The sequence below is a fragment of the Dama dama genome, chromosome 12, assembly GCF_033118175.1.
Source record: "Dama dama isolate Ldn47 chromosome 12, ASM3311817v1, whole genome shotgun sequence".
NCBI classification, from domain to species: Eukaryota; Metazoa; Chordata; class Mammalia; order Artiodactyla; family Cervidae; genus Dama; species Dama dama.
In genome coordinates this window covers 88,765,485-88,782,658 of record NC_083692.1, presented here as the reverse complement: position 1 = coordinate 88,782,658, position 17,174 = coordinate 88,765,485, and the positions used below count along the sequence as shown (strand labels likewise).

Below are 17,174 nucleotides of genomic sequence, written 5' to 3'. Positions count from 1 at the left end.
TTTATTAGAAAACCTTATAATTAATAAGCTAGTGGCTTTAGGATTTTAAAGCAAAAAAATCTTCCCCCCCAAATCAGAAAAAAAAGATAAAAATCAGAATACTGCATAACTCCCTTTCAAGAGGAAAAAACTGAATATTCAAATATGATATACAAATGTGTGACATTCAAAACACAATGGAAGGAAGTAGTAAGTAGTAAACAAATTATACCAGGACACGGCATGATTTATTTTCAACTAGTAAACATATAAACAAAACTAAGAGAAAATAAAAGATAATGTAGCAAAAGGGTATTTCTTTCCAACATGATTGACCATAATTCTCTACAATGTATGGTCAACAGAAAACTGAAGAAATGTTTGTATGGAGCTATTTTAAAGGATAATCTACATATTTTCTTTTGATCAGGATTTACCACTTTCTATTCATGTTTTAGGTTTTAGAGAGTAAATGTGTACAAACAATATTCCCTGGGGATTAAAAATAGGGGAAATAGAACCCAACCAAAAGTAGAAACAAAATCTGGTGTCGGGGGTGCGGGGGGAGGAGAAAAAAATTACATTCACTTTTCCAGACGAGTCTGAATCATAAAGAATGGGCTTTACCTTACTTTTTTTGATTAGATATTTGAAATCAATAAACTGCTATTCATATATATATATTGCTTGCGTTAAAGACAAGGTAATCAATAGTGAAAGCTGTTCTTACACAAAACAAAACAGTAACAGAAAAGCCAGACTAGAACCCCAGAATTCTGTTTGGATGGATGCTTGTCACCAATGCCAAAAGCCTCACCTATCAAATGTTTCTCTTAATGGATAATTTTCAAGTGATTATGATTCCGAGACTGTAAGACTGAATTAGATTGTGAAGTGTGGACCTAAATAGTAAAGAAGGTTTAGGCAAGAGTGGTATTTACAAAGGAGAAGCAGATACATGTGCATAGCACCAGATTTTTCAAGTAAGCAAGTTCAGCCCCAAACTAACTGAAGTAAATTTTACATTTTTAAATTTCCCCCATTATTTCCCAGAGTAGAAAGCTGTGAAATGTTTCAGCTTGGTGTTATTCACCAATGGGGTTTACGCAAAAGTGTTTTTTCTATGGCTGAATGGTTCTAAGTCTCAGGAGTTTAAGATATCTCCAAGTCCAAATGTCCTGAACCCTACTGGCTTCTACATATCTAATTTAGGACCATTCATTTTTTCCTTCTTTGACATTGGCTAGAGAATTCCTTCATTATGACAATGTACAAACATATTAAAATCTATAATTCTAACAGCTAAAGGATACCTTTTTCATCAGAAATTATTGAAAGAAAGTGATCTTAGAAATGATGGGACTACAATAATTTTTTAAGATTCTATTTAATACCCATGGTACTTAAACATTCAATTTACTGTCTGATTTCTGGATATTTTGGATTTAGATTTCATAAACCAGATTCAGAAGGCTTATTAAAAAAGCCAAGTTCCTCAATATGGGAAATTCTATCTGGCTGTCCGTTTAGGGAGTTATTATTTTTCTACCTTTGAAAAAATATTTTGAATATTTATATATAATATATATAAACAATACTCAACTAGGTCATATTCCAGATAAATATACTATAATTTGCATCATACCCAATATTTTACATATTAAAATAAAGGTAAAATTTGGGATAAACTGATATATTTCCCAACATAAATGTTCATGTAGAATATTAAAATTTAAATTGATATTTGGCTGTGTAAACTATTTCCCCTGTGTATGGTATGTATCTAGTAGCAATAGAGAACATTTTGGAATCATGGTATACTGAACCTGATTTTACAGAAGCAGACTTGGGACCTCTCTGGCTGTCCTTCCGCAAGGCTCCGTGAGTCCATCTGGGCGATGCACACCCTTGCCGTGACTCACCGGCTGCAGTCAGGCTCGGGAGTACTAACATGCGATGCTGGGACAACACTGACGCTAGCAATGACGTTTCGGGATCATTCTTCCCAGTAATAAAAAAAATATAGATATACATATAGAGATCTGCAGCTGCACTAATTCACATAGCAGCAGACAAGGAAAATAAGCACTTAACTGCCTTGCTTCGTAAGTTTAAGTTCATTTTGTTTGCTATATTGTTTAAAAATTAAAAAAATATCAACTTACTATAAACAATTTAAAATACGTATAATACAACTTCGTGGTCAAAACATTTGAGCAGTCTATGAAAACAGGAGATACTCTGATCTTACATTTGTTTTTGTTCCATACATGATTTTTCAATCTGCCTCTTCTAAGAGAATCCATAAAACAGTTGTCTTATTTTATGGGGACTAATTTTGTTTAGGGATTTTTTTTTTTTAAATCACAAAAATACTTAATTGTTACCAAAGAAGAAAAAAAGAAATGAGACAGAAAGTGGCGCTCTCCCACTTGTCACTATTTTCTTCTTAAGACACTCTGTACATAAACTATCTGAACCTCCTGAAACATTGTACAAATGTGTTTTCAAAAATCGAAGAAAAAAGTTTAGAGTCTAAAAGTGTTGTTTTATACACTGACTATACAATACATACTGAAAGTATACACACACATATCTTAAAGATAAGGTTCTCCAAAGGTTTTTCGACATTCCATCACCCCCGTACTTGGTGGTCTGTCACAGTTGTGGGTGCTCTTGACTTGACTAGGTGTGAGACGATCATATGCCATCTTATATTCTTTATCAAATGCATCTGTAAAAAGTCATCAAGAAAGGCATAAAGAAGTTTATATTTGATATTGTCAGCAATCAAGTTTTGGTAATACTACAGAACCACACAATTAGGAGCCAAGAAGTAATGTCTAGGTCATTTCTGCCAACTAAGGGACCACAGAATTTCAGAGCTGGAACGGGCAACTTAAGAGTCCACAGCATTTTTTTTTTTTTTTAAGTTGACAGTTTTGGAGTTAGTTTGCACAGACCAGTGAAATGTAAAGTACTATCACATCAACTGTTTAAAATTATTCTCTCCCAACTTAAAAAAATTAGGTAAAATACATATACAGTTTAGCATCTTAAACATTTTTAGGTGCCCAGTTCTGCGGTATTACATACATTCATAACGTTGTACAGTCACCGCCATCCATCTCCATAATTCCCTTCATCTTGTGAAACTGAGACTCTACGCCCTTTAAACCAGCAGTCCCAGCCTTTCTGGCACCAGGGACCAGGTTCATGGAAGACAGTTCTTCCACAAACTGGAGTGAGGGATGGTTTCGGGATGACTCAAGCGTACTACATGTATTGTGCACTTTACTATTTTTACATCAGCCTCACCTCAGATCACCAGACATTAGATCTTGGAGGTTGGGGACCCCTGCATTAAACAATAATACCCTGTTCCTCTCCCCCGAGCTCCTGTCAACTACCATTCTACTTGTGTCTCGATGATTTTGACTTCTTTAAGTACTTAAGTGGAATCATATAGTATTTGTGTTTTTATGACTGGCATATTCCACTTAATATAATGTCTTCAATGTCTTCTGACATGTTGTAGCATGTCACAACTTCCTTCCTTCTTAAGGCTGAATAATAATTCACTATATATATATATCCCATTCTGCTTATCCACTCATCCTTCAATGGATACTTGGGTTGTTGTTTCCACATTTCAGCTATTATGAATAATACTGCTATAAACATGTGAGTACTAATATCTCCTTGAGACCCTACCTTCAGTTCTTCAGGGTATATACCCAGAAGTGAAACTGTTGGATAACGTAGAAATTCTGTATTTAATTTTTTAAGGAAAATGCCATACTGTTTTCGACAGCAGCTATACCATTTTATATCACAACTAACAATGCACAAGTGTTCTGATTTTTCCATATTCTTACAAACACTTGTTTTTCTGGGGTTTTTGATAGTAGCTACTCTATCTAATGGTGTGACATGGTATCTCATTGTAGTTTTGATCTGCATTTCCCTATTAGTGATGTTAAGCATCTTTTCATGTACTTAATTTGCCATCCATATATCTTCTTTGGATAAATGTCTATTCAAGCTCTTTGCCCATGTTGCAATGGCTTGTTTTTTTGTGGTTGAGTTTTAGGAATTCTTTACATATTCTTGATATTAATCTCTTCTCAGATATATGATTTGGAGGTATTTTCCCTTATTCTATGGGATGTCTTTTTGCACCATTGATACCACTTTTGATGCACGGAAATCTTCAGTTTTCACAATGCCCTATTTGTCTGACCTTTTGCCTGTGCCTTGGGTGTCATATCCAAGAAATCTGACAAATCTATGTCATGAAGCTTTTGTCCTATACTTTCTTCTGATTATTTTAGGACTCACATTTAAGTATTCAATCCTTTTTGAGTTAATTTTTGTATAAGGGTCCAAATTGATTCTTTTGTAAGTGGATATTCTATTTTCCCAGAACAATTTATTGAAAAGATTCATTTCCCACAGAAGAGTCTTAGCATTCTTGTCAAAAATCATGGGCTCTCTATCCTATCCCATTTGCCTATATATCTGTCTTTATCCTGGTACCACTGTTTTAATTACCGTAGCTTAGCCATAAGTTTTGGAATCAGTTAGTGTGAATCCTCCAGATTTGCTCTTTTTCAAGACTGTTTTGGCTATTTGGGATGCCTTGAGACTCCATTAATTTTAGGATGGGTTTTTCTATTTCTGTAAAATACTACTGGTGACTGTATTAAATCTGTAGATTGCTTTAGTAGTACTGATATATTAAGAATATTAGTCTTCTAATTTATGAACATGGGGTGGGTTTCCATTCATATATGTGATTTTTGAGAAATGTTTGTAATTTTCACTGTACAAGTCTTTCACAACTTCCTAAGCATTTTATTCTTTTTGATGCTACTGTAAATGGACTGCTTAATTTTATTTTTGTATTGCTATAGAAATTCAGCTGATTTTTGTTTCTTGATCTTATATCCTATAAACTTACTAAGTTTATTATTTATTAACTCTAGTACTTTGGGGTTTTTGTTTTGTTCTGTTTTGATTTGGTTTGGAATCTCTAGGGTTTTCTATATACAAGATCATGTCAGCTATAAACATAGTTTAACTTCTTCATTTCCAATCTGGATGCCTTTTATTTCCTTTTCTTGCCTGGCTGTTCCAGCTAGAGTGTTGAAGTGTGGAAGCAGGCATCCTTTTCTTGTTCCAGATGTTAAAAGGAAGACTGTTTTTTTATCATTGAATATGGTGCTAACTCTGGGTTTTTCATAAATGCCCTTTATCAGGGTGAAGATATTCCCTTCTGTTTCTCGTTTTTCTAGTTTGTTGAATTCTGTCAAATGTTTTTTCTGTGTCTACTGAGATACCATGTGATTTTTTGTCTTTATTCTATTAATATGGTATATTACATTAATGGAGTTTTTTTATTCTGAACCAACACTGCATCCTTGGGATATATCCCTCTTTGTCATGGCATACGATCCTTTCTATATGTTGCTGGATTTGGTTTACTAGTATTTTGTTGAGAATTTCTGTATCTATATTAATAAGGGATATTGCTCTTCAGTTTTTTTCCCTTGTGATATCTTTGTCTGGGTTTGGTTCAGTTCAGTTCAGTTGCTCAGTCGTGTCTGACTCTCTGCGACCCCGTGAACTGCAGCATGCCAGGCTTCCCTGTCCATCACCAACTCCCAGAACTTGCTCAAACTCCTGTCCATTGAGTCGGAGATGCTATCCAACTATCTCATCCTCTGTTGTCCCGTTCTCCTCCTGCCTTCAATCTTTCTCAGCATCAGGGTCTTTTCCAATGAGTCAGCTCTTCGCATCAGGTGGCCAAAGTATTGGAGCTTCAGCTCCAGCATCAGTCCTTCCAATGGATATTCAGGCCTGATTTCCTTTAGGATTGACTGGTTGGATTTCCTTGCAGTCCAAGGGACTCTCGAGAGTCTTCTCCAACACCACAGTTCAAAAGCATCATTCTTTGGTGCTCAGCTTTCTTCATGGTCCAACCCTCACATCCATACATGACTAGTGGAAAAACCATAGCTTTGACTAGATGGACCTGTGTTGGCTAAGTAACATCTCTGCTTTTTAATATGCTGTCTATGTTGGTCATAGGTTTTCTTCCAAGGAGCAAGCATCTTTTAATTTCTTGGCTGCAGTCACCATCTGCAGTGATTTTGGCCTAATGCATAGAATGAGTTAGGAAGCACTTCTTTTTCTTCTACTTTTTTGGTCAGAGTTTATGAAGGATTAGTGTTTTAGTTTGGGCTGCTATAACAGAATGCCATAGACTGGGTGGCTTCAATGATGAACAATTATTTCTCACTGTTCTGGAGGTTAGGAAGTCCAAGATCAAGGTGCCAGCAGATGCGGTGTCTGGTGAGAGCACTCTTTCTGGTTTGCAGATAGGTGTCTTCTCCTAATATCTTCTCCTAATATCCTCACATTGCTGAGAGTGAGAGGGATAGTTCTCTTCTTTTCTTTTCTTTTTGGCTCGCTTGCGGCATCTTAGTTCCCCGACTAAGGGTTGAATCCAGGCTGCAGCAGTGAAAGTGCTGAGTCCTAACCACTGGACTGCCAGGAAATTCCCTCTTATTTTTCTTATAAGGATACTAATCCCATCCTGGAGGCTCCAACCTCCTGATATAATTTCTTTCCAAAAACCATCACATTAGGGCTTCAATATATATACGAATTTTGGGGAGGGGGACACAAACATGCAGTCTATAACAAACAGTGTTAATTCTTCTTTAAACATTTGGTAGAATTCACCATCTGGTCCTGAGAGAGAAGATTTTTGATTACTGACCCAATCTATTTACTTGTAACAGGTCTATTAAGATTTTCGAATCTTCAGTCAGTTTTATTCTTTCTAGGAATTTGCTTGTCTCTTTTAGGTTATCTAATTTGTTGGTATATAACTATTTATTATAATTCTTTTTATTTCTGTGAGGTCAGTAGGAATATCCCTCCTTTTATTCCTGATTTCAGTAATTTGAGTCTTCTTAGTCTAGCTTAAAGATTTTTCAATCTTGTTGATCTTTTATTTTTAAAATAAAAAAAATTTTTTTGGCTGCACTTGAAGGAACAGCATGCGGGATCTTAGTTCCCCAACCAGTGATTCAACCTGTGCCCCTTGCCTGGGCAGCGTGGGGTCTTAACCACTGGATTGTCTGGGCAGTCCCTATTGGTCTTTTTATTTTATTTATTTATTTATTTAAATCTTTATTGAATTTGTTACAATATTGCTTCTGTTTTATGTTTTGCTTTTTTGTCCACAAGGCATGTGGGATCTTAGTTCCCTGATGAGGGCTCGAACCTGCACCCCCTGCATTGGAAGGCAAAGTCTTAACCACTGGACCACCAGGGAAGTCCCTATTGGTCTTTTTAAAGAACAAACTTTTGATTTCAGTTTTTCTATTTAAAAATTTTTTCCCCCTTTTTTCTCTATTTTATTTATTTCCACAGATATTTATTTCCTTCTTTCTGCTTGCTTTGGGTTTAGTTTGCTCTTCTTTTTCTAGTTTCTTAAGGTACAAACTGCTTTTAATGAATCTCAAAGTTTTGGTATATTGTATTTTATTTTCATTTATCTCAAAAGTATTACCTAATGACTTTTTGGACCAATTTGTTACTTAGGAGTGTGTTGTTTAATTTCCATATACTTGTGAATTTCCTATTTTCCTTTTATTATTGATCTCTCCTTTCCTTATAGTGTGGTTAGAGAATATACCTTGTATGATTTCCAACTTTTTAAAAATGTATTGAGAGACTTACTTTATGGCTTAACGTTTGGTTTATCTTGGACAATATTCCATGTGCAGTGGAGAAAAGTATGTATTTTGTTGTTGGGTGGAGTGCTCTGTAGATATTTCTTAGGTCTGGATGGTTTACAGTGCTGTTTGAGTCTTCCGTTTCCTTCTGATCTACTGCCTAGTTTTTCTACCCATTACTGAAATATCCAACTATTAATATTTTGGCTGAATGTCTATTTCTCCCTCCAATTCTGCTGGTTTTTACTTCATGTATTTGAGGGCTCTGTTGTTAGCAGCATATATAATTCTTATAAATAATAATTCTTGGTGGATTGTTTCATCATTATAAAATGTCCTTCCTTGACTCTAAATTCTACTTTGTCTGATATTAATATAGTCACTGTAGCCTCCTTGTTAGTATTACTTGCATGGAGTATCTTTTTCGATCCTTTTACTTTCTGTTTGTGTCTCTGACTCTAAAGAATCCAAGCACAATAACTGAGAGAAGATGATCAACCAAAAATGTTTGAGACCTCCTTAAATACATACTTGGCTACCTTACATCTTTTCTGAAAGAAGCTTAATGCCATTAGTGATATGACACAATCGTTAAAAGCATAGGACTGGAAATTAAGACTGCTTGGTTCAAATATGGCTCCGTTATTGTTGTGAAACCCAAGTTCAAGTTACTTAACCTCCTAGATCCTCAGCTGCCTCAATAATAATATGGAAATGATAACAGTACCTATCCCATAAGGCTTTTGAGAATTATATGGGATAAAGCATGGGAGGTACTTGCTACAATGTTAGGCACATAATAAACCCTCAAAAAATGTTAGCTTTCATTATTTATCATTGTTATTACCAACATGACCAAAATATCAAAGCATTTTTTACATTATATTAAAAGAGAAACTTTTCTAATATACTAATAAAATCTTATATTAAACTAATTAATACTACCAGTATAAAAACATTTTGAAAACTATACCATGGTATATAAGTATTACATGTTTTAAGTTATGCTGAATTACCTATATCAATGTTTTCTCTTCCCAGTGCCACCAATGAGAGAAACAGTATTTCTCTATATAAACTCCTAGGGGAGAAAAGGAATGGAGAAGATATTACTATTCATACATCTGTATATATCTATAAAATTTTTTATGTTAATATAAGCATGAGATATTCTAATAAGTCACCAAACAATATGAATCTGCTTAGAGGAACAATATATCATGTAAGAGAATGACTTACCTCTGTCTTTTAAAATGAGGACATTTATTCAATGTGTCTAAAATCTGACTCATTGGTCCATAGACGTCATTCATTTTAATGCTTTTTACCATATTTTTCAATAGTTCCTGGTTAAATGAATTATCACCTTTTTGCAATAAATGGACCATTGGATACTTTTGAGCTGTAAAAGACCAAAAGAGCAGATGAACAAGTGTTCTGTGTATAAAGCAGAATGTAATTAAGCAGCAAATGATAGCTATTTAAAAAGCTACAAAGCAGTAAAAATAAATTAAGGGCAATAGATAAAAGAACTGAAATCTAAGAATGAAGAAAGAAAAAAAAAGGAAGAAATAAGACAAATAATGATAAAAATAAGCTTTTTGTGGCCTCAAAAACACAAGTAACTAAAAATACTATTTTCCATAATACAGCCCCTGGAAGGAATTTTAAATCAGCAGCCTGGGATGGAAACAAAAAAATAGGTAAAAAGAATAGGGACAAGCAATGTGCTAAAAGTGGAACTCTACAAAATATAACCCCTCCACCACATACAGAGCATCACTCAAAAAACAAAAACCCCTTGACTTCCATAGTAGGTAACACTAAAAACATCAAACGTAACACTCACTCTCAAACAAAAGAGTACGATTTTGACCTGTAAGACAAAAAGTAGTATAATAAAAGTCAGTTACACATTAGTTTAGGCTATTTAAAGCAAGTAGAGAGTACTCTTATGTGAAGGAAACGGGCATTCTATGACAGCACTTACTGTGCGCATTCCAGAGGATGTACAAGGGCTGTCCTGGATCCTGGTGTAATTTCATATTGTCCCACAACATCTGTATTAAAACATATTTACTGTCTTCAGACATACAGTGGCGAGGAATCTGTGTTGAAGAATAAAAAAATGCTCATTAATGATCCTTACATGATAATGTTTTGTAAATATTTTATAAAGATTCTTAAAAGTATTTTTTAGGATGTGTGTGTGCAAAAGAGAAAGGAACAGAAAAACCATTGGTTTGTATGCATTTTATAACCTACTGAGGGGAGATGACCTGAGTTGAGTTGAGAAGTCAGTGGTCCCTAAAGTAGCAGATTTAACAAAGTACTAAGATCATGAAGAGTTAGTCTTGAGCAGCTTTCGACTGAGGCTCCACAGAAAGATAAATCCAGAAGCCCCATACTCCAACATTTCAAGACCCTAGCACAGACACTGACTGAGTTAACCTCTCAGTCACTCACTCACTGACCATCCAAGCACAGGCACAATCACAGACGTGAAGGACAAGAAGAGAGGGCAAAGCTCCTAAACTTGGACACCTTGCCATTCAGTGGCAGTGAGAGCATAATGAAAGAGAAAAAAAATATCAAAAATGCAAGTGAAGATACAACAAACTACCTAAATGTCGAATGAAAATTTAGAGTAGAGGAATGAAGAGAATGGTAGCCAGCACATGACTGCAGTGTGAATTACAGACGTCCTCCTAAGGCGCCAGGCTTGTTCCTGAAGGACGTATGAGGCATGAGTGGGACCAACTCACAAAGTCATCTCACAAGAGTCATTTACAGTTTATTCTTGAGGCTATAACAAAAAGCCAAGCCCATTTTGTGTAAACTTTTATAAGAAGTCCAAAAAACATGACTGTCTTACTGCTGAACGGCAAGAAGAAAAATTATTTACAACAATTTTATTGATTCGGATGGTTATTAAAAATATTTAGCATAAAATTACTTTTTTGTCATTAGGAATATGCGAACATTACAGCGATGACAGTAGCACTGAATTTTAGATAATTCTTACTCTCGTACCTTCGAATACTTGTTACAGTGCTCAGAAGAAAGAATCAATCCAGGTAAATTACTGGGTAAGTCAAGACGTCTAAAATACCACACCAGGTTCCAAAAAACAATTGGATGATGGTCCACAAAGTCTGCCACTGTTATTGCACGATCACCTTCATTTTCCAATAAGCTTTCAAGTTCCTTCCATACCACTAATGGACTAAGATATGGAACAGTGATAGGATCTGGACTTGGGAGGTGCCATTCTAATCCTAAAGAATCCTGTTGAGTAAATAAAAACTGTAAACAGCAAATACAAGACGATGATACTAAATCATTTTTTTATATGCCTATCAATGACTTCTACATAATTAGAAATGTAATTGTATAATATAACAAGATAGCCTTCTTAATAATAATAAAGTTGAAGCTTATGAGGCTGTTTAGCACAAGGGGAACAAAATCAAATGCAAATCATCAATATCCAAACTGTAAAAAACACCAAAATACATACTGCAGCGCCTTGTAAAGTAGTTGGCAGGCTGCCTGTAGGAACGAGCTTCTGCCCTCCAATGTCTTCCTTATCCAAGGTGCCGTAAGTACTAACACTCCTGGCCATTGGAAATATCGGACATTTCGACATAGCTGCTTTTGATCTATCAGCAGGGATCTGAATACTTCGGGCACATGTATTTTCCAGCGGCTTAGATTTGCTTGGACATTAAAAAAGGAAAAAAAAAACATATCATTCTCTAGATTTGTTTTATTTCATCTGACCACGTTCTCGTTAGAGTCACAGCTGCACATAACAAAGTAAAACAAAGGAAAGGTGTAACGTGGCTTTGGCTTGGGAGAAAGGATACAGCTTAAAGTAGCCTAGTCATGTTACATTTCCTTTTTACTAGTAACCTTTAAATATAAGTCATTCATTTGTTCAAAACATTTTGTGGAAAACTTATACCGAGATACCACAGTAGGCCCAGGGATACAAAGCAGAAACAACAGGCACCTATTCCTCAGGAGTCAGAACTAGTGGGAGACAGTCAAAGAAAGGGCTACAGAAGACCTGTGATGAAAGAATGCACACACCCAGACTTGCAGCTTTGTAGTCTAAGCAATCAGGATCAAAGCAGGCTAGCAGGCCACGCTAGCCTGCCAGTACCACGTATGCATTTTCTTCTGCACGTGCAGTTACCAGTGTGACTTCTTCTGCCCAGCTCTATTTACTGCATTTGGCACTTCTCCAAAATGGAGATGATAGTAGCCTTTGTTCTAAGCACAGATTTACTTGTATTAGGCTTACTGTATAATTCTTAGTTTGATTTTACAGTTCATCTAACAGCTCCAAATGTTTTCTTAGATTATTAAATATTCCTAAATAGAAAATTAAATACTACAAAGTAGAAATATGTTAGTACTGACTTAATTCCTCAAAAGAGAGATAAGAGAAAGATGTTCATTATAAACTTCAAGTGTTCTACATAATTTTTACCTTTAAAATAATAGTAAACATTATCATACGTGAATTATACAGCTTAAACTTTGGGGATTCTTGAAGTATAAACTTTTTAAATTATGTATTTATTTAAGGCTACACTGGCTCTTTGTTGCTGTGCGTGGGCTTTCTCTAGCTGTGGTGAGCGGGAATGACTCTAGCTGCGGTGCGCAGGCTTCTCGTTGCGGTGGCTTCTCTCGTTGTGAAGTGTGGGCTCTAGACTGCGGGGCTCAGTGGTTGTAGTGCACGGGCTTAGCTGCCCTGCGGCATGTGGGATCTTTCCAGATCAGGGATCAAACCCGTGTCCCTTGCATTGGTAGGCAGATTCTTAACCACTGGGCCACCAGGGAAGCCCATAAAGCATAAACTACTAACTGTTGAAACATTTAGATTATTAGAGAATTTCAATATTATTTTAATTAGGAATAAGAATTTACGATAATAAATCTATTATACATAGGGATTTAAATCTTAAAATGGTCAGCTAATTTTTCTGTCATAAATGGAAATGTATATGTTGTTAACATATAGTTCCACATAATCATAATTACCTATTCAGATCAAAACTCCCTTGAACAGAGAGAAGAGATGTGTCAAGACCAGAGGTTGACGTTGAGATGCAAGACTGCCTTGTCTGACTTGAAAAGGAGGATGGAAAATGTATATTTTCTGTAGATGGGCTTGACTTCAAAAAGTATCTGTAATGTGAAAGAAAGGAGCTTTTTGAGAAAAGAGACAGTCTAGGAAACATGATCCTTAAACACAAAGAAAAAAAACAAAAACGTGAATCATTACCTTCCAGGTCGTCTTAAATCCCTTATCTCTATATTCAGAAAGGGCAAGAAAAGATTGCCACAAAACGGGCAGGTAGTATTGAGGTTTGAGTCATCTGCTGTCCAGCCAGCCATGATTTCCTCATCGTGGACCAGACAATCACAGGTTTTACACCGAGAGCAGCTTGAGATAAGGACCTATGGGAGAAAACAGCACTTTATAAAGTAAGCTAGTGAGTGCACAAAATTATTTCAATTAATAAATCTATTGGAAAACTAAAATTCAGAATGATTTAGAAGTTACAAACAAAAAAGTGGATTATTATCAGTACATTATATAATACACTCATCTTTATTTCAGCTAAGTCTATTCCAAAATTTTTGCCTGGAAGGGAAACTTGCATTTCAGTGAGCATTTTTACCATTATAATTATGTACTATAAAATGTGCCATGATTTTATTGGGCTTCCCAGGTGGTACTAGTGGTAAAGAACCCGCCTGCCAATTTTAGGAGACATAAGAGATGGGGGTTCGATCCCTGGTTTGGGACCATCCCCTGGAGAAGGGCGTGGCAACCCACTTCAGTATTCTGAAGCACAGCACACACACAAACACACACACACAATTTTATTAATGGAAAACTAAACCCAAACATTCATTTGTTAATACACAAAATAGGTACTGGTAATTCCATGTTACAGATCTGTGCTACTCAAAGTGTGGTCAGCAGAGAAGAGGTGGTCTACAAACTCTTACTGGTTTGTGGTGAGCTAAGTAAAGAAAGAAGAGGATCTGGGGACCTTTAAAGTAACTGGTCATTTCTGCAACAGCTAAGTTGGTGATCAACAGATTTTACAAGAGTATCAGCCATGACAGATTGGAAATTAAAAACAGCAACAACCAAAAAACCCCTGGTTTCTCACTACAGACAGTTTAAGAAGCACTGCTAGAGAGAAATGTAAATACTGTTGTCATTACATTAATAAAATATAGAATTCCTGAAGCCATCAGAAACTCTGTAAATTACAACATTGGTGTTCATCATTTATTTCCAACTGCATGCAAATTTATTTTCCAAATTTATGCAAATTAGTGTGAAACAGCAACAGTCACAAATGTATTTGGAAGCAATTTTTGCAGAAAAATTAGGAGAAACTTTTAAAGTATAAAAGTAAAACCTTTTCACTGTAAGAAAACGGGATATAGCAGCATATCCAGCAGATATCTATATTAGACTGATACAAAGAATGAAAAACATGATGGAAAAAGTGGACACAAATGCCAAAACCACTCCCAGTATCCTCATCCAAAGAGTGTGCCTACACAGTGAAACTAGTTAAAAGTGTTTAAGAAGCAAAATAACTATTGAAAGAGGACATACATAAAACAAGGGTCAAATATAAATGCTGAAAATAAAAGTGCTATCAAAGGAAGTATGGAACTTTTCTAAACAGAAAAAGTCATATAGACATTTTAAGTTTATTCATGTGTAATATACATTCTGAAATTTTCAGATGCCATATATTTAATTTTATCCCTCTACCAGAGACTATCAATATTTAAGAAATTTTACTAAGTAGCACATTAAGATATTCTTTTGATTAAAATTGTACCTCCATTGCATAGTTCTGGAAGATATTTGTATTACTCGTGTTGCAGGAAGATGCCACCTCTGATTTCCCAGGTAAGGCAAACTTGGATAAGGATCCTGTTCATTATTAAAAAACAAACAGCAAAATATTAAAATTAATAAGAAAGGATGTGAGAATCTCTCTCTCTCTCAAATTCTCCAGTAAAATGTCAAACTGTCCTATTTAAAATTTAAGAAAAAACACATAAATAATGAAAAATGTCTTTCAAGTGTGCATTTGTCTTTTGCGTATACACCTAAGGAAATGTATTTTAATTCATCACTCACTTATTTTCATTATTCACTTATTAAGCACACTGCATGTACAGGCTAGGAAGCATACCAATTGTTTGTAATTACTATTTTGCTGTTTCTATTGTTACATGATTAAGATATAAGAAAGTGTTTAGTTCTAAAGTTTAAAAAGTATAAAACAGCTGATCTTATTTCAGATCATGAAAAGAATTACTGGCTAACTTTCTGCCTAGTAAGACTCTTTAAAATCTTTAAGTGTAATATCGCTCTTAAGTACTAGGGAAGAGCTTCCAAGTATAGTCTTAAGAGCAAAGAGATATGAGTAGGTATTAAAATGACAACAAAAAGTGAGAATAGTTCTGTGGTCAAGTCGATTGCTGACACTGGCTATATCTAGTTAGGAAAACTGGAGGTAATCTATACTTTTTTCTCTCTAGTTACTACATTTTTATGAATGAACACTGGTATTTTTATAAATATAAAGGTATTAAAACAAAGTAACGGTATAAACTAGTATTTCCAAGAGAGAGAGAGGACAGGAGAACATGAAATACCACCATGGGGATGCAATCAGCATAATCCAGACTAATGATCCAACTGCTTCAGCAAATAAATCACAAGAGGAAAAAAAGCTCTAGACCTTCCGTGAGCCCAAGCCCCTGCCTCACAGAGATGCAGAGAGAGAGCTGAAGCCTCGTATCATCCTAGATGCTTAGAAATGGTGGTATCTGCAGTTCTTTCCTGATGGTCTTCCAATAACCTTATGTAATTCCGCCTCCCTCTGCTAAAGCTAGTTCAAAATTGCTATTAGCCTTGACTAAATCAATCATTTATGCTGGCAGTCTACCTTTTGTATCTAATCAATCTACAGCACAGAATATTCTTTTTAGCAAAGTGAATCAGGATGTGAGGTTATCTTATTTAGTTAGTTCAATAAACTCTTCTTGTATGTTAGAAAAAAATAAGAGGGGGGGAGCTAATCACCTGATTATATGACAAGGGGGGAAAAATACAGGGAATGAAGATGAGAGGGAGTTAATAGACATCAAACAAATGCAACAAATAGACCCTGTCTGGGTCTCAACTTGAACAAACCATCTATAAAAAGAGTTTTATGAGATAGCTGTCAAAATTTAAACTATATATATTTTTATATATTATGTAATAAACATTGGCACATTAAGAAATATGATGATATTACAATTTTGTTTTAAAAAATGAATGCTTCACAAAAGATACATACTGTGAAAAGTGAAAGTTGCTCAGTCGTGTCCGACTCTGCAATCTCATAGACTATACAATCCATGGAATTCTCCAGGCCAGAATACTGGAGTGGGTAGCCTTTCCCTTCTCCAGGGGATCTTTCCAACCCAGGATTGAACCCAAGTCTCCCACATTGTGGGCAGATTCTTTACTAACTGAGCTATCCCCTAAGGTCTAAAGGGCGTCCCTTGTGGCTCAGCTGGTAAAGAATCCGCCTGCCATGCGGGAGACCTGGGTTCAATCCTGGGTTGGAAAGACCACCCGGAGAAGGGAAAGGCTACCCGCTCCAGGATTCTGGCCTGGAGAATTCCATGGACTGTATATAGTCCATGGGGTTGCAAAGAGTCGGACAGGACTGAGCAACTTTCACTTTCACTTACATACTGCATGAGTCCATACAAATGTTAAAAAATGGCTGACTACAGTGTTAAGATAATGTTCACCTGTGTAGGGAGTGGTGAGTAGATGTGGGCATGAGAGGGGGATCTGGATGCTGTTATTGAACTGTTATCTTAACCTGACACTGGTTATTCAGTTGTTCTCAATTTGTGACATGGAAAATATTTACATACATAAAAATGCACATAGTACATGTATAACAGAGTAAATAATAAATTTCTTTAAGTAACTTTAATAAAAAAGTTAAAAAAGATATAACATTAAAGTCCTTAGGTTTTAGAAATACACGCTGCAGTATTTATGAATAAAATTATATATTGTTTGGGATTTACTTTAAAATAGTTCAGTGGGGCAAGAAAAAATGTTGGCAGCAGAAGACAGAGGGGATAAGATAAAACAAGATTGGCCATTTTTTTAAAATTAATTTTTATTGAAGTAGTTGAAATGCAATGTTGTATTAATGACTGAAAGTGAAAGTTAGTCCCACAGTCGTGTTCAACCCTGCGATCCCGTGGACTGTAGCCTGCCAGGCTCTTCTGTCCATGGAATTCTCCAGGTGAGAGTACTGGAGTGGGTTGCCATTTCCTTCTCCAGTGGCCATTTGTTGGTAACTGTTGAAGTTG

The 17,174-nt window shown here is 35.6% G+C and overlaps 1 protein-coding gene across 5 annotated transcripts in view; it reads right to left on the bottom strand.

The window, feature by feature from the left end:
• Nucleotides 1–205: 205 nt before the first annotated feature.
• DENND4A (DENN domain containing 4A) overlaps nucleotides 206–17,174 on the bottom strand; it is a 112,973-nt gene continuing 96,004 nt past the window's right edge. For 3 of the 5 annotated variants that reach the window (XM_061158027.1, XM_061158026.1, XM_061158028.1), the window contains 9 exons: nucleotides 14,618–14,712; nucleotides 13,027–13,202; nucleotides 12,783–12,950; nucleotides 11,251–11,449; nucleotides 10,764–11,018; nucleotides 9,721–9,838; nucleotides 8,970–9,132; nucleotides 8,747–8,811; nucleotides 206–2,713 (listed from right to left, as the gene is read on the bottom strand). In XM_061158027.1, coding sequence (XP_061014010.1) covers nucleotides 2,577–2,713; nucleotides 8,747–8,811; nucleotides 8,970–9,132; nucleotides 9,721–9,838; nucleotides 10,764–11,018; nucleotides 11,251–11,449; nucleotides 12,783–12,950; nucleotides 13,027–13,202; nucleotides 14,618–14,712 — 1,376 coding nt within the window. In that variant the 3' untranslated portion in view covers nucleotides 206–2,576. The remainder of the gene's footprint in view (nucleotides 2,714–8,746; nucleotides 8,812–8,969; nucleotides 9,133–9,720; nucleotides 9,839–10,763; nucleotides 11,019–11,250; nucleotides 11,450–12,782; nucleotides 12,951–13,026; nucleotides 13,203–14,617; nucleotides 14,713–17,174) is intronic. The other 2 variants (XM_061158030.1, XM_061158031.1) reach the window with 1 other exon arrangement.